This window comes from Somniosus microcephalus, chromosome 10, assembly GCF_052327205.1.
Source record: "Somniosus microcephalus isolate GS21.2 chromosome 10, FLI_Smic_1.0, whole genome shotgun sequence".
NCBI lineage: Eukaryota > Metazoa > Chordata > Chondrichthyes > Squaliformes > Somniosidae > Somniosus > Somniosus microcephalus.
The window spans coordinates 67,546,282-67,574,081 of record NC_140996.1 but is presented as its reverse complement, the minus strand read 5'-3'; the positions used below and the strand labels follow the sequence as shown (position 1 = coordinate 67,574,081).

At 42.8% G+C, this 27,800-nt stretch overlaps 1 protein-coding gene across 1 annotated transcript in view; it reads left to right on the top strand.

Moving 5' to 3' along the window:
• wbp4 (WW domain binding protein 4) overlaps window positions 1-27,800 on the top strand; it is a 48,375-nt gene that overhangs the window by 8,755 nt on the left and 11,820 nt on the right. The window contains exons 3-6 of the mRNA XM_085999897.1: window positions 8,662-8,724; window positions 8,832-8,958; window positions 11,008-11,151; window positions 27,285-27,355. Of these exons, the coding sequence (XP_085856023.1) occupies window positions 8,662-8,724; window positions 8,832-8,958; window positions 11,008-11,151; window positions 27,285-27,355 (405 nt within the window). The remainder of the gene's footprint in view (window positions 1-8,661; window positions 8,725-8,831; window positions 8,959-11,007; window positions 11,152-27,284; window positions 27,356-27,800) is intronic.

Below are 27,800 nucleotides of genomic sequence, written 5' to 3'. Positions count from 1 at the left end.
ACCTCTCTAGCCTTTGACACGGCTGACCACACCATCCTCCTCCAGCGTCCCTCCTCTGTTGTCCAGCTAGGTGGGACTGCCCTCGCCTGGTTCCATTCTTATCTAGCCAATTGTAGCCAGAGATTCACCTGAAATGGCTTCTCTTCGCACTCCCTCACTGGATCTATCCTTGGCCACCTCCTATTTCTCATCTACATGTTGCCCCTCGGCGACATCATCTGAAAGTACATCCGGTTCCACATGTATGCTGACGATACCCAGCTTTGTCTCACCACCTCTCTTGACCCCTCCACTGTCTGATTTGTCACACAACTTGTCCGACATCCAGTATTGGATGAACAGAAATTTCCTCCAACTAAATATTGGGAAGACCAAAGCCAGTGTCTTCAGTCCCTGCCACAAATTCTGTTTCCTAGCCACCGACCCCATCCCGCTCCCTGGCAACTGTCTAAGGCTGAACCAGGCCGTTTGCAACCTTGGGTGTCATATTTGACCTCGAGATTAATTTCCGACCCCATATCCGCTCCATCACCAAGACTGCCTACTTCCACCTCTGTAACATTGCCCGACTCCACCCCGCCTCACTTCATCTGCTGAAACCCTCATCCATGCCTTTGTTACCTCCAGACTTGACTATTCCAATGCTCTCCTGGCCGACCTCCCATCTTCTACATAAACTTGAGCTCATCCAAAACTCTGCTGCCCGTATCTTAACTCACACCAAGTCCTGTTCACCCAATACCCCTGTGCTTGCTGACCTACATTGGCTTCTGGTCCGGCAACGTATCAATTTAAAAATTCTCATTCTTGTTTTCGAATCCCTCCATGGCCTTGCCTCTCCCTATCTCTGTAACCTTCACCAGCCCTACAAACCTTCGAGTTCTCTGCCCTCCTCCAGATGGCAGTTGTGCTTTCAGCTGCCTAGGCCCTAAGCTCTGGAATTCCCTCCGTAAACCCCTCCACCTCTCTCTCCTTTTAAGATGCTCCTTAAAACTTAACTCTTTGACATTTTCAGGTTGGCAAACTGTAACTAGTGGGGTGCCACAGGGATCAGTGCTGGGGCCTCAACTATTTACAGTCTATATTAATGACTTGGATGAAGGGACTGAGTGTACTGTAGCCAAATTTGCTGATGATACAAAGATAGGTGGGAAAGCAAGTTGTGAGGAGGGCACAGTGTCTGCAAAGGGATATACAGGAAACTTTGTGTTATCCGGAGGCTAAATGTCCGGCAAGCTCGAGCCACCGGCAAAAATCAGGAGCCGTTTCGTTAGTTTTTTTTTCTTTTCGTTGCTTTTTTCTCAACAGTCAAGCTCTGCAAGGTCTCGCTGAAGCTGTTGCTAAGCTACAGAGACGCTTGCAAGGTACGGCCGACTGTTTAGAAGCTGTTGCTAAGCAACAGGGTTTGTTGCCAGATACGGAGCTCAAAATCTCCGTATGTTTCAACATTAGCGCTGGTTTGTCCGGCAGTTTTGATGGGACGGCAACAGCTCGGTCCCGTCGGTGCCGGATAGCACAAAGTTTCCTGTAGATAGGTTAAGTGAGTGACCAAAAATTTGGCAGATGGAGTATAATCTGGGAAAATGTGAGGTTATCCACTTTGGTAGGAAGAATAGAAAATCAAAATATTATTTAAATGGAGAGAGACTACAGAATGCTGTGGTACAGAGGGATCTGGGTGTCCTCGTACATGAAACACAAAAAGTTAGCATGCAGGTACAGCAAGTAATTAGGAAGGCAAATGGAATGTTGGCCTTTATTTCAAGGGGGTTGGAGTATAAAAGCAGGGAAGTCCTGCTACAACTGTACAAGATATTGGTGAGACCACACCTAGTGTACTGCGTACAGTTTTGGTCTCTTTATTTAAGGAGGGATATACAGGAAACTCTTTATTATCCGGGACCGGCGTGGTGCCGGTTTATCAAAAAGTCCGGATTACAGAGAGGTATAGTTAAAAGGTACGAGAGCTCCGTACACAGCAACAAATCCAGGCTTCCCTGGTGCTTAGCAACATGTGCAGGAACTCCGGCCACAGACCAATTGTCCCTGTTGCAACAAGTGCAGGAACCCCGATTACACAGCCACAGATCCAGGAACGGCCACTAATATGAAGTAAAACTTACCTGAACCTACTCCTGAATTTTGCCGGTTAACGGAGATTTCCGGTTATTTAGGTGCCGGTAAATCGAGAGTTTCCTGTTCTTGCATTGGAGGCAGTTCAGAGAAGGTTCACTAGGTTGATTCCTGGGATGAAGGGGTTGTCTTATGAGGAAAGGTTGGGCCTATACTCATTGGAGTTTAGAAGAATGAGAGGTGATCTTATTGAAACATTAGATTCTGAGAGGCCTTGACAGGGTAGATGCTGAGAGGATGTTTCCCTTCGTGGGGGAATCTAGAACTAGGGGTCATAGTTTCAGAATAAGGGGTCGCCCATTTAAGATGGAGATGAGGAGGTATTTCTTCTCTGAGGGTCGTGAATCTTTGGAATGCTCTATCCCAGAGAGCTGTGGAGGCTGAGTCGGTGACTATATTCAAGGCTGAGATAGACAGATGTTTGAACTACAGGGGAGTCTAGGGTTATGGGGAACAGGCAGAAAAGCGGAGTTGAGGCCAAGATCTGATCAGCCATGATCTTATTGAATGGTGGAGCAGGCTCGAGGGGACGAATGGCCTGCTCCTATTTCTTATGTTGACCAAGCTTTTGGCCATCTGTCCTGATATCTCCTTCTGTGACCCGGTGTCAGGTTTTGACTAACGCTCTTGTGAAGCACCTTGGGACATTCTGCTATGTTTAAGGTGCTATATAAATGCAAGTTGTTGGTTTGTTTGATGCCCTCAATTATTTTTTTTTTTAAATGACTAGAGTTTTAGAAAATGCCCCGTGGCAATAAGGTGGATTATTTGTACCTGCTTCAAATGAAAAATCTAAAATATGCATAAGGCAGACAGAAAATAATTGAAAATGAATGGATGGCAGATGGCAAGGCCTCCTCACTGGAATGCATGGAAGTATTGCTGGAGACTTGAGAATCCCTTTCCCATCATTACTACAAGCACAGAGATGTCATTGTATCAGCATAGAAATTTAACTACAACTGCTGTGGGAATGAGAAAAGCACAACATTTAAGTAGCTAAGGGAACTGTAGCTAAGGAAGAAAGGTTGGAACATGAGAGGAAACTCTTCCTGGTCTGGGAACTGGAGAGGAACCTGCTTGGCAACTCGTATAATGACAGAAGACAGAAATACCCTGGGAAAGTCATGCCTGTTACCAGCAGCTGAATGACAATTTGCATTTATATAACCTCTTTACTGTAGAAAATGTTCCAAAGTGCTTTAGAAGGAGGGGAAAGATAGCTAAAGGGAATGAAGGAGCAGATACGGGGATAGGGTGGGATATGTGTTGGTGTAGGGGTTACGGGGATCGGGTGGGATATGTGTCGGTGCAGGCTCGATGGGCCTCTATCTGCACTGTGGGGTTTCTGTGATTCTGTGATTGTGATAAGTGCATGTTAGGAGAGGTGATTGAAACCTTGATGGAAAAGATGAGTTTTGAGAAGGTTCTTACAGGTGGATAGATGCAGGTTTAGAGAACATAACACAGAAATAGGAGCAGGAGTAGGCCATATGTCCTCTTGAGCCTGCTCTGCTATTCAATAAGATCATGACTGATCTTTGACCTCAACGCCACTTTCCTGCCATATCCCTTGATTCCCTTAATTTCCAAAAATCTACTGATCTCTGTCTTGAATATACTCAATGACTGAGTATCCACAGCTCTCTGGAGTAGATAATTCCAAAGATTCACAACCCTCGTGAGTGAAGAAATTTCTCATCAATCTTAAATGGCCAACCCCTTATCCCGAGGCTATGACCCCTAGTTCTGGACTCCCCACCCAGGGGAAACAACCTCTCAGCACCTACCCTGTCAAGCCCTATAAGAATTTTATACGTTTCAATGAGATCACCTCTCATTCTTCTAAACTCCAGAGAGTATAGGCCCATTCTACTCAATCTCTCCTCATAGCCCTCTCATCCCAGGGATCAGTCTGGCGAACCTTAGTTCTGGAGGGAGTTCCAGAGAATGTGGCTGAGGCGGTTGAAGGATGTGTGAGCAATTGTGGGACAAAGGATGTGAGGGGATATCCTTTAGTCCACGGTTGCAGGGTGCGAGAGGGGCTGGAGGATATTGTGCAATGGACACTGTCTAGGCTGCTTCCTGTACTATTGCACAGGCCAATCTCAGTGATGGTGACAGTGCTGTAATAATGAGATTCTGGAGGCTGTTGATGGTGGGGACTGGCTATACTCTGGCTACAACATCTGACCTCGAATTAAGAATGTTACAGTACAGGAAAATCCTAAGATGTTTTATAAGTATATTAAGGGTAAGAGGATAACTAGGGAAAAAATAGGGCCCATTAGGGACAAAAGTGGCAATCTGTGTGTGGAGCCGGAAGATGTAGGAGGGGTTCTAAATGAATTTTTTGCATCTGTTTTCACTATGGAGAAGGACGATGTAGACATAGAAATAGGGCGGGGGGACTGTGATATGCTCGAACATATTAACATCGAGGGGGAGGAGGTATTGGCGGTTTTAGCTGGCCTAAAAATGGATAAATCCCCAGGCCCGGATGAAATGTATCCCAGGCTGCTGTGTGAGGCAAAGGAAGAGATTGCGGGGGCTCTAACACATATATTCAGGACCTCTCTGGCCACAGGGGATGTGCCAGAGGACTGGAGAACCGCTAATGTAGTACCATTATTCAAGAAGGGAAGTAGGGAAAAACCGGGGAACTACAGGCCAGTGAGCCGAACATCAGTGGTAGGAAAATTATTGGAAAAAATTCTGAGGGACAAAATTTGTCTCCACTTGGCGAGGCAAGGATTAATCAGGGATAGTCAACATGGCTTTGTCAAGGGAAGATCATGTCTGACTAAATTTGATTGAATTTTTTGAGGGGGTGACTAGGTGTGTGGATGAGGGTAACGCAGTGGATGTGGTATACATGGATTTCAGTAAGGCCTTCGATAAAGTCCCGCACAGGAGACTGGTCAAGAAGGTAAGAGCCCATGGAATCCAGGGTGCCTTGGCACATTGGATACAAAACTGGCTTAGTGGCAGAAGGCAGAGGGTAATGGTCGAAGGTTGTTTTTGTGACTGGAAGCCTGTGGCCAGTGGGGTACCACAGGGATCGGTGCTGGGTCCCTTGCTGTTTGTGGTCTACATTAATGACTTGGATATGAATGTAAAAGGTATGATCAGTAAGTTCGCGGATGATACAAAAATTGGTAGGGTGGTAAATAGCGAGGAGGGTAGCCTCAGTCTGCAGGACGATATAGATGGGTTGGTCAGATGGGCGGAACAGTGGGAAATGGAATTTAACCCGGAAAAGTGCGAGGTGATGCACTTTGGGGGGACTAACAAGGCAAGGGAATACACAATGAATGGTAAGACCCTAGGCAAGACAGAGGGTCAGAGGGATCTGGGTGTGCAAGTACACAGATCCCTGAAGGCGGCGGAACAGGTGGATAAGGTGGTTAAAAAAGGCATATGGGATACTTGCCTTCATTAGCCGAGGCATTGAATATAAGAGCAAGGAGGTTATGATGGAGCTGTATAAAACACTGGTTAAGCCACAGCTGGAATACTGTGTGCAGTTCTGGTCGCCACACTACAGGAAGGATGTGATCGCGTTGGAAAGGGTGCAGAGGAGGTTCACCAGGATGTTACCAGGGCTGGAACGCTTCAGCTATGAAGAGAGACTGGGCAGATTGGGTTTGTTTTCCTTGGAGCAGAGGAGGCTGAGGGGGGACATGATTGAGGTGTACAAAATTATGAGGGGCATAGATAGGATGGATGCTGAGGAGCTTTTTCCCTTAGTAGAAGGGTCAATAACTAGGGGGCATAGATTCAAGGTAAAGGGCGGGAGGTTTAGAGGGGATTTGAGAGAGAACTTTTTCACCCAGAGGGTGGTTGGAGTCTGGAACTCACTGCCTGAAAGGGTTGTGGAGGCAGGAACCCTCACAACATTTAAGAAGCATTTGGATGAGCACTTGAAATGCCATAGCATACAAGGCTACGGACCAAATGCTGGAATATGGGATTAGATTAGACAGGGCTTGATGGTCGGCGCGGACACGATGGGCCGAAGGGCCTCTATCCGTGCTGTATAACTCTATGATTCTATGAGTAGGCCATTTGACCCATCGCACCTGTGCTGGCTCTCCGAGCTATCCATTTCTACTGTACTTTTTCCCCCCCCCCCAATTTTCCTTAAAATATTTATCTACTTTCCCTTTTATAAGTTATTATGGATTCTGTTTTTTGGTAGGACATTCCATGTCCTAGCAACCCTCTGTATAAATAAATAAAAACCTCTTAACCCTCTCCATTTTTATTGGTGATAATTAAATTTACACCCTCTAATTTCTGACTTACCGACCAGTGGAAATAGTTTTTTCCCTCTATTTATTTCCTCGAAGCCCCTCATAATGCTGGATTGAATTCTGCCGCTTTTTGCATGAAAACTGTAAATCAGTCACCATGTTTATTATGTTCCACCTGTTTCTGATCCCTCAAGGCCGTTGCTAGCGTAAAGCTAGTTGTCAGTGCCAAATGTGCTTGTACTGTTTGCTGACTGAATGCACTGCAAACTGGCTTTCAGCAGGAAACCGACCTTGAAGGGGCTGGGAGTGGTTGCTGATTGCTCATTTCTGATTTGTAGTCTTTTGAACTTTGAGCATTACAATTGGAGGCCTTGTTTGCCACTTGCTGATTGGTATGGTGCTTACATTTTGAGTTGTGTGGGTAGATTTTCACCTTCACTGCCTAGGCTGATGATCTGGCGGAGCGGATCCCTCGCCCTTCATAGAACCTGCCTGATTTTCATGCCAATTAAAGATGCTGGCAGACTTGCTGTGTATTAACAGCATTTTCAGTTTTACATTTCTCACAGTATCCATGTTTTTTCTTTTTATCTCTTGGATCATTCCTTGTGGCGCAGCAGCATCTTGAGGCATGGCAGTGGTATTACTCCAGGGGTTTGGGAAGATCCAGTTGACTTGTAGGCTATTTTGAGACCATAATTTCGATCAGGTCATTTGGGAATCCCTACAATCCACAATATAATTGAAGTATTTATCCAGTTGGATAAATATTTATCTGGCAAATTAAGTCGTAAGACAAAACTACTGCATTTAGGGGTAAATGAGCAATTGTGTGTTTAATGTATTTATATGAAATTAATTGCTAAAAGCGATGCAAGGGAGTGCTTTCAGATTTGATGAAAATCACAAGTTTTAATGGTTTAATGCCTAGTCCTTGAAAAAAACAGTAGTGTGTATTCACCTAATAAGCCTGGTTTTGAACCCTATTCAGAATGGCAGGATAAAAATGTAACCAAATTTGAAAGCATTCATTTGCCTCAATTGGTAATTTCATATTGCTGTCATCAAACAGTAGAAGCTTGCAACACAGAAGGAGACCATTAAACATTTATCTGTGCTGGCTCTTTGCTAGTGAAATCCAAAACGAGTCCCACAGCCTTGCTCTCTCCACTCTGTATCTTCCCCTGCCTCAAATATTTATCCATTTTTTCCCTTCTTAAAAAGATGTTCTAAAATGTTTCAACCACACTCCCAACAGTCCTCTGTGTAAATTAATTTCTTTTAACCTCTCCTCACTCTCTCAGTGATCATTTTAAATTGATGGCCCCTTTCACTGAATCTCCAACTAGAGAAAATAGTCCTTCCCTATTCACCATATCATAATTTTAAAAACAAGGAGGATGCAATTTCATGGTATATATTTAGAATTGTGCCATTAACAAGAAGCCGTCTACATATGAAGGGAGGAAAGGGGATGCCACTGATCAGTTTATAATGGAAGAACACATTTCTTACTAGATATCACTTGCCTGAAATAAAGCTTTGAGATTTCAAACTAGTTTCCTTTAAAGTCTTTTAGAAAAAGCAAAGATACTCTCAACTCCTCGCAGGATCAGCCAACACACCCTTCTTCACTTGATGCATACGTTGCATGTTCAGAATACTTGCTGGAAAATTCTGCAATCTGCATGTGCTCAGAATACACAGACTTGGTGAAAACACTCCAACTTTTATGATGTATCCAGTCAAAGCCCAGGCTATTTAGACAGGCTGATGCCTTGATTTTTTTTAAATGAAGGCATTAAAGAACACAAAAAGACAATTCAGTGACTAATTTATTGTGAAATATGTAATTTTTAAATTTTCTTTAAAGCCTTATTTTGGACTCCAGAAATTTCAGTTACTAAGAGAAAATTGAGAATGAAAATTGTTTCAAAAAGCATTTTGAGTAATTTGGTTCATCAGCAAACTGTCGGTGAAATGTTGACATCTGATTTTCCCATTGTAAAAATATTTGCATACAGAAACCGCCTATTTACCTAGCAATTTTCATTGTAAACACATATAAATGTTAAGGGTAATAAAGTAATACACATTGTACATGAATTTTAACATGCGGATGGATATGGAAAAAGCACCCGTTTCCAAGTTGTGACTAAAAGCAAATCTGTATTGGTTGATATGTTTTACAGTCCTGTGTTTAAACATTGAAGCTCTTGCTTACATTTTTAACAACTGGGTTATCATTGTTTTTCTCAAATGTTTCCTACAGAGTGTTGAATTTCATGAAAGAGGAAAGAACCATCAAGAAAATGTGGCCAGGAAAATCAGCGAGGTACCTCTGCTTGTTTCCCTCAATCTGTATTTTCTTTTTTCTATCTGTCGTACACACATTTCCCCTTCCAGGATGGTTCTGAACAGCCTGTTCACCTGTGTTTCCAGATTAAAAAGAAAAGTTTGGAAAAAGCAAAAGAGGAGGAGAGGGCAGCAAAGGAATTTGCTGAGATGGAGAACGCAGCTATGAAAGCTTATCAAGAAGATCTGAAGCGACTTGGAGTAAATGTTTCAGGTAGCTTTAAGTCTTGGTCATAAAAGTCAGGGTTTCTTTGAGAACTTTTAGAATTATATGTAACATCTTGGTCATTTTGAATTGCTAGGTAAGTAATGTAAAAAATAGCCTGTGTTATAGGGGTCCAAGCAATTACATTTGGAATATATCATGCTCTACAGTACAGCCACCATTTTACTGCTGACAGAAATTGCTGCTTATTCTCATCTGTACTACAAAGATGGCAATAAGGCACCAAAGAAACACAAAAGACAATTCATTGGATAAATGTAATTATTTTATTGTGAAATACGTAATTTTTTATTAGAAATTTCAATTAGAGGGAAAATGGCAGATGAAAGTTTTTTCAAAAAGCATTTTGAGTATTTTGATTCATCAAACTGTCAGTGAAATATTGATATACGGCTTTCATATATAAAATATTAACACACAGTTCAATTATTGTTTACACAAGTAGCTTCTATTGTAAATGCACATCCTGGTGCCATTTTGCCCATTTTTAAATGTTACAAGGGTTACCTGAGAAATTTATTGAGATTTGTTTGTGGAAGTCAAATTTCATATCATTATAAAACAACCAATCAAAAACCACTTAGACAGTCATTCACACAGTGTATCTCTCAGAAAATTCCGATTCACAAAAAAGAATGACATCCCTTAATGTCGAGGCAATGGCATTTTTAAATTTTCTTCTCATTTCCTCCTCTCTATTCCCTCTCTCCACCTCCATTTTAGGGAACGTTTGGCATTTCCTTTAGGTAGGCTTGTGAGGAGGGGCAGTATTGCTGCTTCACTTTTTTAAACAGCCAGTTACTGCAAACAGCAATTAACCTCCAATTGATCTCAAGAAGTGCCTATTTAATGTACTTCACAGGGATTAACTTAGACCAAATGGCCTTTAAAAGGACAGTCTACCTGAAACATAGCTCAACTGAGTTTTTCCAGCATTTTCTGTTGTTATTTCGGATTTCCAACATCTGCAGTATTTTGCTATCTTAATAGCGATACCTTTCCTTAAGGTAGTTTCTTTACAACTGCCTCTGGACCTGTGTTTGGAGTTGTAATTTTGCCAGATACATTGTGTGTCTGAGTAGCTGTTTGGTGAATTAGTTTGATGAGTGGGTGCGGCCATATTTACATTGGATGCTGTTCCTCATTGTAATGTGTATAGTCGCACTTTGTTCTTCGTTCCACTTTCTCACCTCAGTGACGGCAGGTGTGAGCTACTCTTTTGCATACTAATTTCCTTTCAGTAGTTGGTACCTTCCACACTTTTAGTATAGTTTCAGTACTTCTTGTATTCTCAGAACTGCTCCAAAAGTTTGAGAGAGACTAATTGTCAGGAAGATTTCCATTTGTCTGATCATTGGTGTGAGAGAGTTTGAGAGAGACTAATTGTAAGGAAGATTTCCATTTGTCTGATCATTGGTGCATTCATTTTCATTGGTGCATTTTAGCCTCAGCTTAATATTTATCTTTTTGAAACCTGAATGATTCGAATTCTTCACTGAGGAAGGGCATATGGAGGAAGTGAAGGATTATGAATAAAAAGATACTTTGGCCCCCGCCTCTGCACTGAACATAATGGAAGGAGATGAGTACATTCCCCACCACGTATAGCGGGCACGTTCGTGCTGTACACGATGGCCGGTATAACGTGGCCAGGGTAGTCCCAAAAATTTTAAAGGTATCCCCAATGTTTTCCCCTTCTCGCTCCCCAACCCAACCCCCAAGAGCGAGATCATTTCCCTGAAAAAATAATAAAGGAACCAGATGGAATTCTAAGTGTGGTGTCTGGGGCATGGCGATAACTGACTAGCCATTTGGTTTAAAGACAGAAACTGAGGAAATCCTATGTGAAAGTAACTTTTCCACTGAAAGAAATTTAAACACGAGTGCAGGGTTTTAATAATGACAAAAAGATGAATTTGAATTAGGAGCATTCAAAATCCTTTTGGTGAGTATTAAAAAAGAGGAATATTTTAAAACTTGGACACATTCTATTCCTTTAAGTTCTGTAACTGAGTAACAAATGCATTGTCTTCTTAGCTTCATCGTCGAGTACAACAGAAAAAAAACCGGCGGTAAAGATCTCTGATGCACAAAGTGGTACAAAGCAGACTAAAGCAAATATCTGGGTGGATGGCCTCTCACCTGAAGGATATACCTATTATTACAACACCAGAACAGGAGGTAAGACTTGGACTTGGCTTCTATTCAAACTCAGCTTAGTATACTTATAGAAAAATGTGCCTGAGTCAGGAATTTACCTGTCCATCACTACTGATTTATTCCCCAAGCTATAGCAGACAGGGTAAAGTTGCTTCTAAAGCACAAGCTTTTAAATTGAGAAATCTTTTGAAGCACAGCAACTTTCTAAAAGCTATGCAGACAGGTCCACTTTTGTTGTCAAGTCCACCTTAAAACCCATCATTTAAAAATAAAAATATTAATTCTCCCTTTCCCTCTGTCTCCCCGTGCCGTGCAGCATCCCTTCTCCCCAGCAGACCAGTTGCTCGGGAGTGTTTGGCCTCTACTCGGTACCACCCTTTAGCAGCATAACTGAAAACATAAGTCCACCTCCTACTGTTCTGTATTGGGAATACAACCATAAAAATGCCTTTTTTTACTGGAGAAAGCTGATGTTCTTGGCTCACTGTTGTCCTCTAACTCGTTATCTAGATGATCTTGGCAAGTACCTACCTCCATTGGTTCATTATTGTTTTAATCCCCACCATACCCATTGAACTTTCACTTTCAGACCTACTACTGTCCTGTGCTCTGTCTCCACTCTTTTCTACTCCGAGTCCAGCTGTTCGCTTTAAAGTTCTGGTCTTCTGCTGTGGTTCCACTGGCAGCCATCCTAAATATGTTATACACCTCTGGAACTCTGTGGTTAAATGTTTTGGTGATTCATTTGCCATCAGCTTGTACATCTCCAAAGCATGGCAGGGACCCTCATTTCGCACCTCTCCTTCCAAGTAGAAGTGACTGTCTATTTTACTCTCTTGTCTCTAGTTGATGCTTTATTCTCATTCTCATTTTTTTCTTTCGTGCATTGTCTTGTGCTCACACACTCTCCACTATACCTTTGCTCCTCTTGCAGAATCACAATATCTTGATGCCCTTCATGCTTTTTGGGAAAATTAATGTATTTTCTTTCAGTCTTAAAAGAAAGGGTTTCTATGTATCTCTCACATGGACTAAGAGCAGCCAACGCCTTCATATATTAACATTCGTAGCCTCATTATCTTAAAATGTAACCCAAACATCTCAAATCTTAAATTGCCTTCAAGAAGCTTAGTTTTCTTTCCAATACCAACATTTCTCTCCTCACCCCAGCAACTCTTGACTTACTTTAAAGCCCTAGTCCATTAATACTCCTGTAGAGGAGAGGGTCTTCCTCTATCCCTAAACCGGATTCACAAAAAGCTGGTCATCTGATAGTTGATTCTCCTTTCGATTAGCCATCACCCTATCTATTGCAACATTTCTTGCTGTGATCATTGCTTTACTTTACTCCTTTCTATCTCTTCTAAACTGCAAATGTGACCGATGTGGTCTCTACATCCTCCTTGTGTTGTACTTGGGACTTGATTCCATCATCTCTTACACCAACCTATTCTTTCCCTGGCACTCATGCTGTGCAGCTCCCTAATTCTCAGTCTTGCCTTTCTCCTATACTCCACAAGCTTTGAAAACCCATGCTTGGTTTAAACTAATCACTACATCTTGCTTTGTCTCATCTCTTCATTTTTCAAGCTTGTTCTCCTTGTTGTATTAATTTAGAAAAAAAAATTAAGAATGTAGTCCTACCAAATTAATTATGTAAAAATTCATACTCGCACAAAGTTGCTCTATTTAAGTAGAGTAACTTATGTACTGTTGTACATGAATAACAAAAACTGTATGTTGCAGCGAAAATGCTATTTGTTATGTAAGGTAACTTAGCTTGAGAGAACAACTGTTTTATTTGGACTGTTAGATGTCTAAACTGATGTACTTATCTTTTGCTTCATACAAGTATCTTTGGAGTAAAGCTATCCAAAGTACATGCATACCTAATATATAGCAAACCCTTGTTAGTAAAGAGTTTTAATAAAGAACATTTACTTGGAGTATGTGCCCAGAGAACTCAACTGACAGAACTATATTAAATATGTAATGTGCAAATTAAGAGTATGTAGTTCCTATCGACTTGTTTTAATGTTGTCTGTCGAAGTAGTCTTCTGAAATTGTCACTCGGATAGATTAGAATAGACCCATGAGACAGGAAATTACTGTGACACTGTCCAATTTAAGAACTTTAGATTGGTGCAAGAGGCTTCTGATCTTTCTGGTGCCCACACTGTAAGTACTGCAGGCACAGAGCAAGACTTTTTGGTTCAGGGCGACTAGCTCAAATTTTCCCTCTAGCTGGACTTCAGCAATATTGCATTTTGTGGCTCCTGGTTTTAATAGAGTACATAGGGAGAAACTATTTCCAGTGGCAGAAGGGTTGGTAACCAGAGGACACAGATTTAAGGTACTGTAATTAGCAAAAGAACCAGAGGCACATGAGCTAAAAACATTTAGGCAGCGAGTTATGATGATCTGGAATGCACTGCCTGAAAGGGCGGTGGAAGCAAATTCAATAATAACTTTCAAAAGGGAATTAATAAATACCTGAAAATGAAAAAAAATTGTTGGGCTAAGGGAAAAGAGCATGGGATCAATTGGATAGCTCTTTCAAAGAGTCAGCACAGGTATGATGGGCTGAATGGCCTCCTTCTGTGCTGATCTATTCAACACATGTTGTGTTACTGAAAGTTTGTCATTTTCAACAGTCACATGTTGAGTAAATAAGTGTAAAGATCATTTGTGCCATTCACACTTCCAGTTTTCTGATGGAAGAAGGCAGTTGAAGGTTTGGAGCTATTGTATTAGGGTCTTAGAAGCATGGAATGACAGGGGCCCATTTGGTCCAATAAGCCCAGCCGTTCTACAGGCACTGTATAATCTACCCAGTTGTGCACTCTATCTGATCTATCTACCTGGACTACACTTCCTCCCACCCCGCTTCCATTCTCCCAGTTTCTCCGTCTCCGCCGCGTCTGTTCTGACGATGCCACCTTCCATACCAGTGCTTCTGATATGTCTTCCTTTTTCCTCAACTGAGGATTCCCCTCTACTGTGGTTGACATGGCCCTTGACCGTGTCCGTTCTATTTCCCGCACTTCTGCTCTCACCCCTTCCCCTCCCTCCCAGAACCATGATAGGGTTTCCCTTGTCCTCACCTTTCACCCCACCAGCCTCCACATTCAACGGATCATCCTCTGCCATTTCCGCCACCTCCAACGTGATCCCACCACCAAACACATCTTCCCCTCACCTCCCCTTTCAGCATTCCGAAGGGACCGCTCCCTCCGCGACGCCCTGGTCCACTCCTCAATCACTCCCAACAGCCCTTCTCCTTCACCTGGCACCTTCCCGTGCAAGCGCAGGAGATGCAACACCTGCCCTTTCACCTCCTCCCTTCCCACTGTCCAGGGCCCCAAACACCCCTTCCAGGTGAAACAGCGATTTACTTGTACTTCTTGCAATTTAATATACTGTATTCGCTGCTCACGATGCGGACTCCTCTACATTGGGGAGACCAAACGCAGATTGGGCGACCGCTTTGCAGAACACCTCCGTTCAGTCCGTAAGGGTGACCCTGAGCTTCCGGTCGCCTGTCACTTTAATTCTCCGCTCCACTCCCACTCTGATCTCTCTGTCCTCGGCCTATTACATTGTTGCAATGAAGCTCAACGTAAGCTCGAGGAACAGCACCTGATCTTTCGATTAGGCACTTTACAGCCTTCGGGACTCAATATAGAGTTCAACAATTTCAGATAATAATCCCTGCCCCCATTTTTCATGCAGTATGATTTTGCCATTCCCACTTGCAACATTTTCACAGTATGTTCTTTCAATTCCTTCCTCCCCTCCTAACCGCCACCCCCACACCCCCCCCCCCCCCCCCCGTCTCTGCACCTGCTTAATATCTGTTACATTTCCAGCTTCTTCCAGTTCTGATGAAGGGTCCCAGACCTGAAACGTTAACTCTGTTTTTCTCTCCACGGATGCTGCCTGGCCTGCTGAGTATTTCCAGCATTTCTGTTATTTAATATTCCAAAGGGTTGTTCTGCATAAATACTACAATCTCCAAGGATATTAAGCAAAAATGGATAATGTTTATCACTGGTCTGCTGCCCTCCAAAGATGACACATCCCCATGATCCCCAGCACAGGATGCATTGTGTCAACGGAGTATTTGATCATTCTAACCTAAGCCAATGCCTATCGCCTCCTATCTTAAATGATCAACTTCCATCACTTGAGAAGGGGTGGGATGAATTCTACTTGCTAGTCTTTCTTGTTCATTTTAAACTAGTGTCCTTTAGTTACTGTGCTCATACTCGTATCTCCATGTCTGCCTTTCAGAATTCTGAGAAGCGAGTCACGTTTCTCTTCAGTCCTTTTGCTAATGAAAACCAGTGTTGTACTGAAAGTTTCCTCATACGTTGGCTCCCACAATATAGAGATCTCGGCAAAATTCCAAGTACAAATTAAGCCTGTAAAGTTCCCTAGAGGGGTGGCGGGGCTTCCCTTGCTTTTGAGAAGGAATTCTCAAATTGCTATTTAGGCCCAGGGAGTGTACTTCTAGAGCAGTCTGCCAATGAAGATAACGAGCTCAAATATTTAATATCTTTCCCCTTGAAGTCATGCTCTTGTCTCTCATTCTTATCTTGGTTTGGCAACAGGAAAATAATGATGATGTATCTGGTGGTTTCTTCCCTGTTTTATTTGTGTATTTTTACTATTTTAAAAACTTGCGACAGGCTCTTTTTCATCTTACCATTTGTTTCTCCCTCATTACTCCAATCTTTGTGGATTAGTTTCTGTGTCTCGGGATGCTTTTACTACATTAAAGGCATTATATAAATGCAAGTTGATTTTTGTTCAGTTATTTAACTTTAAGCTATACCCATGATATATTTTATGACTCGAGTATTTTTTCATTGAAAACTAATCGCACAGTCAACCCATATATAATGAACAACAAATTGATACAGCCAAATTCACCCAGAAAAAACTTTTGCTATCAGTTGCAGTTATAATTAGGTGACTGAAAACCAGCTTAGATATACTTTATGGACTCCTTAGTCTCTGTTGCTATGGTAATTTTTATTTTTGATGAGTGAGTCCCTGTCTGCAACAGAGATAAAGTACTCCACTCTCCCCTGTGATAGTGCTACCTCATGAGCCAGTCCTGAAATGCTGCACCGAGCAACTTCTCATCCTCTGTGATTTCAACTTCCATCTCATCTCGCCTTGCCCTCTCTCCTGAGTTCACTGCCGTCCTGTTCTCCCATAACCTCTCCCTCCAGATAAACTCTCCTACCCATATTCACGGCCATCCCCTCGACCTTGCCATCTCACGTGGCTTCTCCATTCCCATTATCTCAATCACAGACAAGTGCATCTCTGATCCCTTCCTTGTATCTCGCACCATGCACATCCCTGTTCCTCATTCCAATCCTACTTCTGTGTCCGACCCTGGAAAAAACTCTTCCCACAAATCACTTACAACAGCACCTTCAAAAGCCCAACTGTCTAGCCTTTGGATCTCCATTCGCCACAGCACTTCTGAAGCAACCGATCTGCTCAATCACACCCTCACCTCCATTTTGCCTTATCGCCAGTAAAACCCTAATTCCCTCCCACCCTGGTTGTTCCCTTGGTATGGCACCTATTTTCACTCTTTTGTCAAATTTGAACGTTTATGGCTCACAACTGGGTTGGCCATTCACTGCCAGATCTAGCTGGACCACATCTAGCACTATTGGGTCCTGCTCGCCTCTGCCAAAACTGCTCACTACTCCAGGATCATCCAAGAATGCAAAGATAACCCCCCAGCTTCTTTTCTCCACTACCAATCATCTCCTTAAACCCTTCTCCTCAGCTCCAGCAAGTGCTTGGAGCTCATGGACTTCTTTGTCAGTAAAGTTGAGGCCACCTGTTTAGCTGCCTCGGTCGTATCTCTCCCTTCCCCTTACCCAGCAAGCCAAGCTTTCTCCAAGGTTCTCCCTTGCCCTAGCAGTGAACTCGCACCTTTCTCTAGTTTCTCTCCGATCTCCCCTCATGCCCTCACTGAGCTGATCTTGTCCATGAGAGCCATCTCCTGCCCTCTCAACCTTATTCCCACCAAACTGCCGACCACCCAACTTCCCTTCCTGGCCCCCATGTAAATGGTTCCCCCTCGTCGGGTACTGTTCCCCTCCCCTTCAAATCAGCCATCATCAACCCCCTCCTCAAAAAACTCTACCCTTGATCCCTTTGTCCTTGCAAACTACCGCCCCATCTCCAACCTCCCTTTCCTCTCAAATCCTTGAATGTGTGGTCGCCTCTGAAATCCATGCCCATCTTTCCCGCAACTCCATGTTTGAACATCTCCAATCAGGTTTCCACCCCTGCCATAGCACTGAAACGTTAATCAAAGTCGCAGATAACATCCTATGTGACAGTGACCATGGAAAAACGAACTCTCGTCATCCTTCCCTACCTCTCTGCAGCCTTTGACACTGACCACACCATCCTCCTCTAGCACCTCCTTAGTTATCCAGCTGAATGGGACTGCCCTTGCCTAGTTCCTTTCTTACCTCTCCAGTCATAGCCAGAGAATCTCCTGCAATGGCTCTCTTCCTGCCCACGCATAGTTACCTCTGGAGTCCCCCAAGGCTCTATTCTTGGCCCCCTCCTATTTCTCATCTACATGCTTCCCCTCGGCGGCATCATCAGAAAACACAACATCAGGTTCCACATGTTTGCGACACCCAGCTCTACCGCACCACCACCTCTCCTGATCCCTGCACTGCCTCTATTGACAGACTGCTTGTCCGACATACAGTCCTAGATGAGCCAAAATTTCTTTGAATGTAATATTACAAAGATCAAAGCCATTGTCTTCAGGCCCCGCCATAAATTCCGTTCCCCAGCCTCCGATTCCATCCCCCAGACTGTTCGCAGCCTTGGCATCCTATTTGACCCTGAGCTGACCATATATCCTCTCCATCACAAAGAACGCCTACTTCCACTTCCTTAATATTGCCTGTCTCCGCCCCGCCTCAGCCCATCTGTTGCTGAAACCCTCATCCATGCTGTTGTTATCTCCAGACTCGACTATTATAATGCTCCTGGCAGGCCTCCCATCTTCTACCTTCATTCAAAATTCAGCTGCCTGTATCCCAACTCGTACCAAATCATGCTTACCCATCGCCCCTGTGCTCGCTAACCTACACTGGCTTCCGGTGCACCAATGCCTCGATTTTTAATATTCTCATCCTTGTGTTCAAATCCCTCCATGGCCTTGCCCATCGCTATTTCAGTAACCTTCTCCATCTGTACAACCCTCAGATCTCTGCGCTCCTCCAATTCTGGCCTCTTGTCCATCCTCACTTCCTTTGCCCCACCACTCACAGCCATGCCTTCAGCTGTCCAGGCCCAAAGTTCTTGAATTCCTTCCCTAAACCTCTCCGCATCTCTCCCTCTCCCCAACTTTAAAATGCTCCTTAAAATCTACCTCTTTGACCAAACTTTTAGTCCCCTGTTCTAATGTGTCCTTTGTCTCAATTTTTGTCTGATTTGCTCCTGTGAAACACCTTGGGACTTTTTACTATGTTAAAGGTGCTATATAATTGCAAGTTGTTGCATCTCTGAACGCTTCAGACTCTAGATGAGATGCTGATCAAGACACCAAGTTCACCGCTGACCTGCCTCATGTTAAAGTTGATACATTAATAAATCTATTGTTTTGAATTGCATTCCTGAAGCTTGGTGAAAGAACTCCAGCATCCCAGTGAGACTAGATATAAATGAGTAATTCATTCATTATATGCATGCCCTATTTACATAGTTACATTCACTCAATGCTAGACATTCTCAAACTGGTTCTATGTTACATCCAGTAGGGTCAGTCAAATAGGTAGAAAAGATAACCAAGTGCTACCACTAACAAGGAAAGGAAAAGCTTTTATTTAAGAAACTTTCACTGATCCATTCTATTTCAGACAAGTGCAAAATTTATAGACTTTAAACTTATGAATCAAGTCTTTAATGCATTAAGTTTGGTTTGCAGTATGAGCTTGCACTCCCCTAGCAATAATTTGCATTGCAGTACATTATTTGCATCGCTGAATCTCGATCAACTCCTTACCCTTCAATGAGGCAATGAAAATCTTGTCCTTTATCCTACGTCCTCCACACAACGTAAGATTATAACCTTCCTTGATAGTGTCAGAGGAAACCATGTGCTGAGCACATGTGAAAATATCGGTAAGATCTTGCATACAGGCAGCGCTGCCCTGTGGTGGTCTATTCACATGTTGTATAAACTAGTAGGCTCTATTATAGCACCAGTTTGGTTCTGCTCAGCTAAAGGTACTTTTACAAAAGTTTGGGTCAGTCTCCAGCCTCTCTTTGGGAACAAACAGAATATCAAACAATGTGCTAATTAATCCAGTCTGTGTAGGTTTTGTACTGTTCTGGTTTCTCTGGAACCTAAACTATTGATGTTGAAAATATCATACCAGGGTGACTTTTCCAGACACACAATCTAAGCAGTTGGTGCATTGGTGCTCTACTGAGCCATTTAGTCCCATCTCATATGTCCCTCATGTCTGAAGCATCTTTGGCATCTGGTATTAGTTCTAATCAGGTTCATGTTAGATATTTCAGTCTTTCACGATCCATTTCTGTTTGGATTGTTGAGAAAAGTACCTGTTGGTGTCCTGTCTTAAGCAAGCTGTTTGTTAATTGTACAGAGGGCCCCATTGGCTCACAGTTCAACACCAGTTAATGTGCTCGCTGTTCCAACTGTTTACAGTTTTCTATATAAGAAAAGTTCAAGTTATTAGTGAGGGGGTTGGCTCTTGGAATTAAAGAACTGTAAATTCTTGTTGTAGATTGGCTGTACTTGATTTGGCATTCTGATGGGGAGGTTCGTGGGATTCAACCAGAATTATTTCTTGTATCGCTTCCCATTTCTATTTGGGTGAAGAAGTTATTCTGTTATTTTATCTGCCACCACAAAACTGGATTATCATTTCCATTATATGGATACTCGCAGAGTCTTATGTTCTCTCGCACAGCCATTTAAGCAGTCTGAGGAGTTATTTGTTTCCTATGCTGCAAGAATCAAGGCAAATTGGTGGCAAAGCCAAGAGAATGGCTCAGGCATCCTACACTCCAACCATTTTGCAGGGAAGGTGCCTAAAGGACAGGTTAAAGGTCATTCTGTTCAGTGCTTCCTGGTGATCTCTCATTTGGGTTCCAATTGATAACACATGCTCATACATTTACTAAACATTACTGTCTAGCTTTAACCGCAACTCTCAATCGTGCCTTCAGAAGATTTGGTCTTAGCATTTCCTAAGTATGTACTACTTAGCTAAATTCCTACAGTGTGTGGAGGATGCAAAATGAAGATTACATAGCTGGTAGGGCCTTCATTCTTGGAATGAGACACACCACCATCTCAACTTCCCATCTTTGGAGTTTTGGAGCAGGATTAGTTTTAAATGGTGAGTTGCTTTCAGTTTAGCTTGGGTTAGAATGAGCTGGCTGAATGACACAGGTTCTGAACGTTTGTGATAAAAATTAATTAGGGACCTTGTGTCGCACCACCTATGTGCAATGTCATTCTCTTGTGTGCTCAGCACGTGGCTTCCCCAGACCGTAACAAACTAAGCCTATGTTGTGTGGTGGAGGCATGTCATGTGAAGAATGAAGATAGATTAAAATATCTTGTCTCCCAAGTCCAACCAACAGCGATCACCTCTGATCTTTGGTTGCTTTCTTGCTCTGCTTTTATCTATTGACACTCTTGGCCTCATTATTTCTTTTGACCTCAAATAGACTTCCTACTTCTCCTATTCCTAAAGCTGGCAGTAAGAAGATAAACATTTAGTTCACTATCTCTGGGCACATCTGTGAAAGTGTTTAGCAAACTTCTTCCAGCGACCAAATTGGTTCCTCAGCACCCCACTATATACTGGTGCAACTAATATTTATAACCTAATAACTACTGAGACAAGCTTGAACAGTTCTGAAAGCGATTCACAAAACATGCCAATAAACCCACCCATTGCACATTACTATGGTTTCATCAACCTTTTGCTTCACAGGCTTCCTTTCTGCTCCATTTCTTTTCTATTGGCCCTTTTTTCAAGGATAACTAAGCTTCATTGTTGCTTTTATACTATCAGTACAAGTTTTGCAGCACTTCTCCTTCTGCTTGCTCTGCTTTAGAGAGAACTGTACCTTGTATAATTTAAAAAAATCATTTTTCCCAACAAATTCCCATTCTACAACAGCAGGCTGAAATTCTGATGACAGTGATTCAGTTCCTAAGGAAGAGTGTATAAATGTTCATGATAAATGTTTATGAATATAAATAAATGTTCATCAAGGCCTTGGAGAGGGTGAACAGGAGCTTTACCAGAATGATACCAGGGATGTGGGACTTCAGTTATGTAGAGAGACTGGAGAAGCTGGGATTGTTCTCCTTGGAGCAAAGAAGGTTATGGGGAGATTTAATAGAGGTGTTCAAAATTGAGTGTTTTGATAGAGTGGATAGGGAGAAACTGTTTCCACTGGCAGGGGTGTCGGTAACCAGGGGACACCAATTTAAGGTCATTGGCAAAAATACCGGGGGGGAGTTGTGGAGAATTTTATTTTATGCAGTGAGTTATGATCTGGAATGCACTGCCCGAGGGTGGTGGAAGCAGATACAATAATAACTTTCCAAAAGGAATTTAATATATACTTGAGGAATAAATTGCAGGGCTATGAGGAAAGAATAGACAGGGCTCACCCTCTGTCTTACCATCTAGATCACATTCTCACTCTCATCCCCCCCCCTTTAGACCTGGATCACGTTCTTTCCCCATCCCCACTGTGCCCTCAGTGCTCTTTAACCCCCCCCATCCTGAGTTCCTGACCCCTCTCTCCCTGAGTTCCTGATCTCGATCTCTCTCTAGCTCCCCTCCTCTCTCTCTCTCTCTCTCCCCCTCCTCCCCTCCGATCCCCTCTCTCTCTCTCTCTCTCTCTCTCTCGCTACCCCCCTCTCACCCCCCCCACCCCCCCTTTGAGTGTGATGGAATACTCTTCACTTCCTGGATGGGTGCAGCTGCAACAACACTATCCAGAACAAAGCAGTCCACTTGATTGTCACCTCGTCCACTAGCCTAATCACCCACCGTCTCCACCACCAGCGTACCATGGCGGCAGTGTGTACTACCTGCAAGATGCACTGGCCCAACTCGTAAGGCTTGTTCAGCAGCACCTCCCAAGTGCCACCATCTTGGACAAGGGCAGCAGGTGCATGGGAACATCATCTCCGCATTCCCTTACATTCACACCGTCCTTCCTCACCTGTATTTGCTTTTGTGAACTTTGAGTTGATTCTGCAGAGTCTGCTCTTGCAGAATAGAGAATGGTACAATTGGAGGAGGGTGGCTGAGCTCCTCTGTATGTAGCCAGTAAAGCAAGGTAGGACTCTCTGTCAAATCTGCATGTATAACGGTATGTGTTGTGTCTGCTTGTTGACAGCACAACCAACCAGATGCATGCTCGTTCTGTCAGAAATTTGCAGTTAGAAGCGGTGATCAGGCAAGTGGGATAACTGCTTTTAAAATTGGCTACCCCCGGGTAATCTGGGGCAGGTAATAGGAGTGGCCCTGTGCACTGGGTTTCTCCTAGCATTTGGAGATGAACACGTTGGGAAGCCATTTCACCAACGTGAGAGAGAATTTATGTTTGCAACCTACCCTGTTAGCCTTGAAACTGAATTGTCTTCTATTTTGAGGATTTGACTTTTTTTGCTGCGGGTTCAAGTAGGATAAAGGCAAACAAATGTTTTGAAACTGCAAGTGTACTGTAACTTATAGTACAGGCACCTTTTCTTCACTCCTGTTTAAATCGACGGCGAGAAGAGCCAAATAACAACTCGCATTTATAAAGCCCCTTTAAAGTAGATACAGAAGAAAAAAAATTGATGGCAAGCCAAAGGAGGAAATATTAGGAGAGGTGACCAAAAGCTTGGTCAAAGAGGTGGGTTTTAAGGAGAATCTTAAACCCCAGCTAAGTCCCACAAAAATATATCTACCTTGCGTCTGTCTTGCACTTGTCACAATCCAGGTGTCACGTTTATTAATCTTATTTTGAAAAAGAGAAAGGCAATGACCTGGAGCCGGAAATTTACAGTTACAACTCAACAGTTTATAAATAGCTTCAGTCCCCTGGATTTGTCTATTAAAGTAAGAAAGACTTGCATTTATAATAGCACCTTTCATGAGCTCAGGACATTCCAAAGCGCTTTACAGCCAATAATGTAGGGAACGCGGCAGCCAATTCGCACATAGCAAGGTCCCACAAATCACAATGTGATAATGACCAGATAATCTGCTTTGGTGATGGTTGAGGGATAAATATTGTCCAGGGCACCGGGGAGAACTCCCCTGGTCGTCTTCAAAATAGTGCCATGAGATCTGGCGTCTAACATTTCTTCCGAAAGATGGCACCTCCGACAGTGCAGCACTCAGAGTCATAGAGTTATACAGCACAGAAAGAGGCCCTTCGGCCCATTGCGTCCGCGCCGGCCATCAAGCCCTGTCTAATCCCATTTTCCAGCATTTGGTCCGTAGCCTTGTATGCTATGGCATTTCAAGTGCTCATCCAAATGCTTCTTGAATGTTGTGAGGGTTCCTGCCTCTACCACCCTTTTAGGCAGTGAGTTCCAGATTCCAACCACCCTCTGGGTGAAAAAGTTCTTCCTCAAATCCCCTCTAAACCTCCTGCCCCTTACCTTGAATCTATGCCCCCTTGTTATTGACCCCTCTACTAATGGAAAAAGTTCCTTCCTATCTACTGTCTCGGTACTGGAGTTTCAGCCTAGATTTTGTGCTCAAGTCTCTGGAGTGGGACAACCTTCTTACTCTGAGGCGAGAGTGCGACCCACTGAACCACAACTGATGAGTTTATAGTAATGGCCTTTAAAGGAACAGGCTGAGCCATCACAATCATGCCTCAACCTGAAACTACCAGTAAGAACTGCCATGGGAGATCTGCTAGCTGCTTGAAAAGGAGTTAATAGAGAAGGATAAGGTGGGAGGGAAGTGGGTTGATGTAGCCATTTAATTCTGACATTAATTTGTTTGTGAAACATGGCAAGGTTTGTGGCAGCAGTTCTGACTTAATTAAATTTGGCCCAAAAACTGTGTTTGCCTTATTTATGGTGGCAGATTTAGCTCCCATTTTAAGATGTCTTTACAATGTGATCTTGAACAGACCAAACCCAGTCTGCACAAGTATTTAGTCATGCACAGTTTGCTTTATTTACATGGAGTTACATAGAATATACAGCACAGAAACCGGCCATTTGGCCCAACTAGCCTGAGCTGGTGTTTATTCTCCACACGAGTCTCCTCCCATTCCATCTACCTCATCTCAGCCTTTCAGCATATCTTTCTAATCCTTTCTCTCTCATGTACTCGTCTAGTTTCCTTTTGAAAGCATCCAAGCTATTTGCCTCAACCACTAGTGGTAGCGAGTTCCATATTCTAACCACCAAGTATAGAAATTTCTCCTTATTACCCCCTTGAATTTATTAGTAACTATCTTGTATTTATGGTCCCTAGTTTTGGATTTTCCCACAAGTGGAAACATTCTCTCCACATCTACCCTGTCCAAACCATTGATAAGTTTAAATACCTCTGCCAGGTCACCGCTATGTCTTCTCTTTTCTAAAGAAAAAAACCCCAACCTGTTTGATCTTTCCCGATAGCTATAATCTCTCAGTTCTGGTACCATCCTTGTAAATCTTTTTTGCACTTTCTGCAGTGCTGCTATGTCAATTTTATAGCACGGAGACCAGAACTGTGCACAGTACGGTAAGCGCGGCCTGACCAGGGTCCTATGCTGAAGTCTTGTACTATTGCACCAAGCTTCTAATACCGAATTGAATGCCTGTGCAACTTGGCATGCAGATCATTTCTATTTGTGCTTCGGATTTTTTTTCTGTGATGGTTAAGTAGAGTTGGGGGAAAATTATCAAATCAAAATCAAATCAAATCAAATCAACTTTTATTGTCATTGTTAGTGCACAAGTGCAGTACAACGAAATGTAGGCTTGCGGCTCCCGAGAGTGTACATTTGGATTAAGATATTTAAACATTCAACATACATTTGGCTTGTAGTATATTAACATAAATATGACCATAATAAAGTGCATTGGCAGATGTGCAGGCTTTAGAGTTTATTTGTGGAGTTCAGTGGGATGACAGCCCTGGGAAAGAAGCTGTTCCTAAATCTGGTCGTACGGGTGCGAATGCATCTGTAGCGTCTCCCAGATGGTAGGAGGGCGAACAGACTGTGGCTGGGGTGGGTAGGGTCTTTGATGATGGACCGTGACCTCCGTAGACAGCGGAAAAAGTGGCCAAGGAAAAAGTGACGAGCAGGGGGGGGGAAATTCCTTGTGTAACAGTTCTGAGTTACTCTTGTACAAGGGAAATAAATACCTAGACTGAACATGCCTACCCATATGAAATAGAAACAAGAGTTTTAAAAATACTGGGTACTGTGCTCATGGTCCTTCTAGAGATTCAGTTGCACTAGAATTACTGATTACATGAACGTTAGACGTAATATTAGCTAGAAGAGCATTAGTGATTTCCTTGCACCCTGCCAAAAAAAGGCTGTGTTTATAAAGCCACCGTGAATAAAGGCTATTTGAATTAAAAGTAAATCTTGCTAAAATGTTAAGGACTGGGACTTTAGTTCTTAGTACAAGTCTAAGCGTGATCTATACGTGACTATCAACTGGCCATGGCCAACATTGGATCAAGTTGAATGATGACTATTTGTAAGTATGCAGATTTAAATGGAAAAAAATGTAGCAGTACTGCTGCTAGTGTAACTTATCGTGCCACAGAATGCCTGCTGCTGTGGCTCAATGAGTTCCTGATCCCAACTGAGGAACTCCATGGAGGGTGAAGTGCTTCCCTGAGAGAGAGGATAGGAGTAGTCAATGGAGGTAAAAGTGCTTCCCTCAGAGGAAGGAAGGAATCAATGGAGGGGGAAATGTTGATCTTGGACAAGAGGAGGAGGAGGAGGCGGTGGCAGTGGATGGAGAAGTGTTTTCTTGTGCAGCTTCTAGCTGGCCATTCATCAAGTGTACTGCCATTTGCCCTTTCTCAGAAATAGGAATGGTGAAGAACTTAAGAAATGCAGGAAAAATTCTTGCAGAGTATGCAAGTTCTTGATTTGGGAGCAACAAATCTCATCACTACCACTTTAACTTTAACTCCCAGCAAAACGTGTCAAGTTGGGTACAGAATGGTCAGTTTCACCTGCAGGAATGAGCTCTATTTAAAAATAAATTCCTGTCCTGTGGAATGGTAAGATGTGGATTTGCACAAAGACATTCCTCCATGTACTGGGTTTTGGTCTATTAACACACAACTTTATCAGCGTATTCTTCTCCGTCAGTTTTTTTTTAGAAAACTGACGAGCCAGTTAGGTATTAGCTTGTCTTTAACATCTCTGTGGACCTCGTTTATTTATGATGTGCATCAAATGCTGTGTGTAGCTGCTCCATAGCTGTGCACCTAAAGTGCTTAATTATCTATGCAGTATGTATTTAAATAATGTACTACAATACATGAGGTAAATATCAATGACTGTATCGCCCTCAAATATATAAGTGGTGCAATCATTGCAAAATTTATTTTTTAATAGTGTTTTCATATTGATAATGTAGCCCATCTTGCCATTGTTCCTCTGTGTATCTAGGTTCAGAGCAATGGCTTTTTAAGTGTGTGTTTGAACTAAATGATAAAAGCACAAGACTTACTGTACGTTTCCTCCTGAGTATGGTTAATACTTCTGTGAGGGAATCTATAATTTCCTTTAGATGATCTCAAGCTTGATTAGCCTTGGGTGACTTTATTTTAGTATTAATAAAGCAAAATAAATTTGCGAAGTAATTGTAGCTGTGGAACTGTTTGTGCTCGGCTAATCGTAAGTGCTAAAATTTGTACTGCATAGATAGATTCTAAATATGTGTTGGAACCGTTCAAAAAGATTAAATCAAATTGTTAGCATATGCTTTCATGGAGTGGTGTGTGTTTATATTTCAAAGGCATTGCTAAATTGTTGTATCCTGTATGGAAATGGGAACTTGTAATATACAGATTGTGTTCAGGCCAAGTGAGAGACTCACAGGCAATTATTTCTTCATTGTACAGAATCACAATGGGAAAAGCCTGAAGGGTTCCAAGGGAGCTCAAACTTTGTGCAGAGTGAAGTTGCACAACAGGTACATTGTTGGTTTGCATTTGCCTACCACATCATTGAGGGCTTTTGTATTTGTGGACCATAAATACTCTACATTAACCATTACTTTGTAAGTGAATGTCCCCTCTAGCAGACACTGTCCTGTGCTTGCCGGGAGGGGCAATTAGTTTAATGTAAGTGCACTCCCTATAAAACTATAACACTGGTCTATTTTATAGTCCGGTCTGATCATACGAATAAAGTTGGAGCCTTGGGCTATTTATAAGGTTTGAGCTGGCAGTATTCTGGAAAAAACTACAATCATTTTACTTCTGTGATCCTGTTTATTTCACTGTTTTCTGAACTAATGTTGTGCTTTTGGATATCGTGTCTCTACATCGAAAATTAAGCTGGTACATCACCTCTGACGTGGTGGTGTGTTGTGCTTTGATGCTTGTTGAGAACCCGGTGCATGTGGAGTTTCCAGG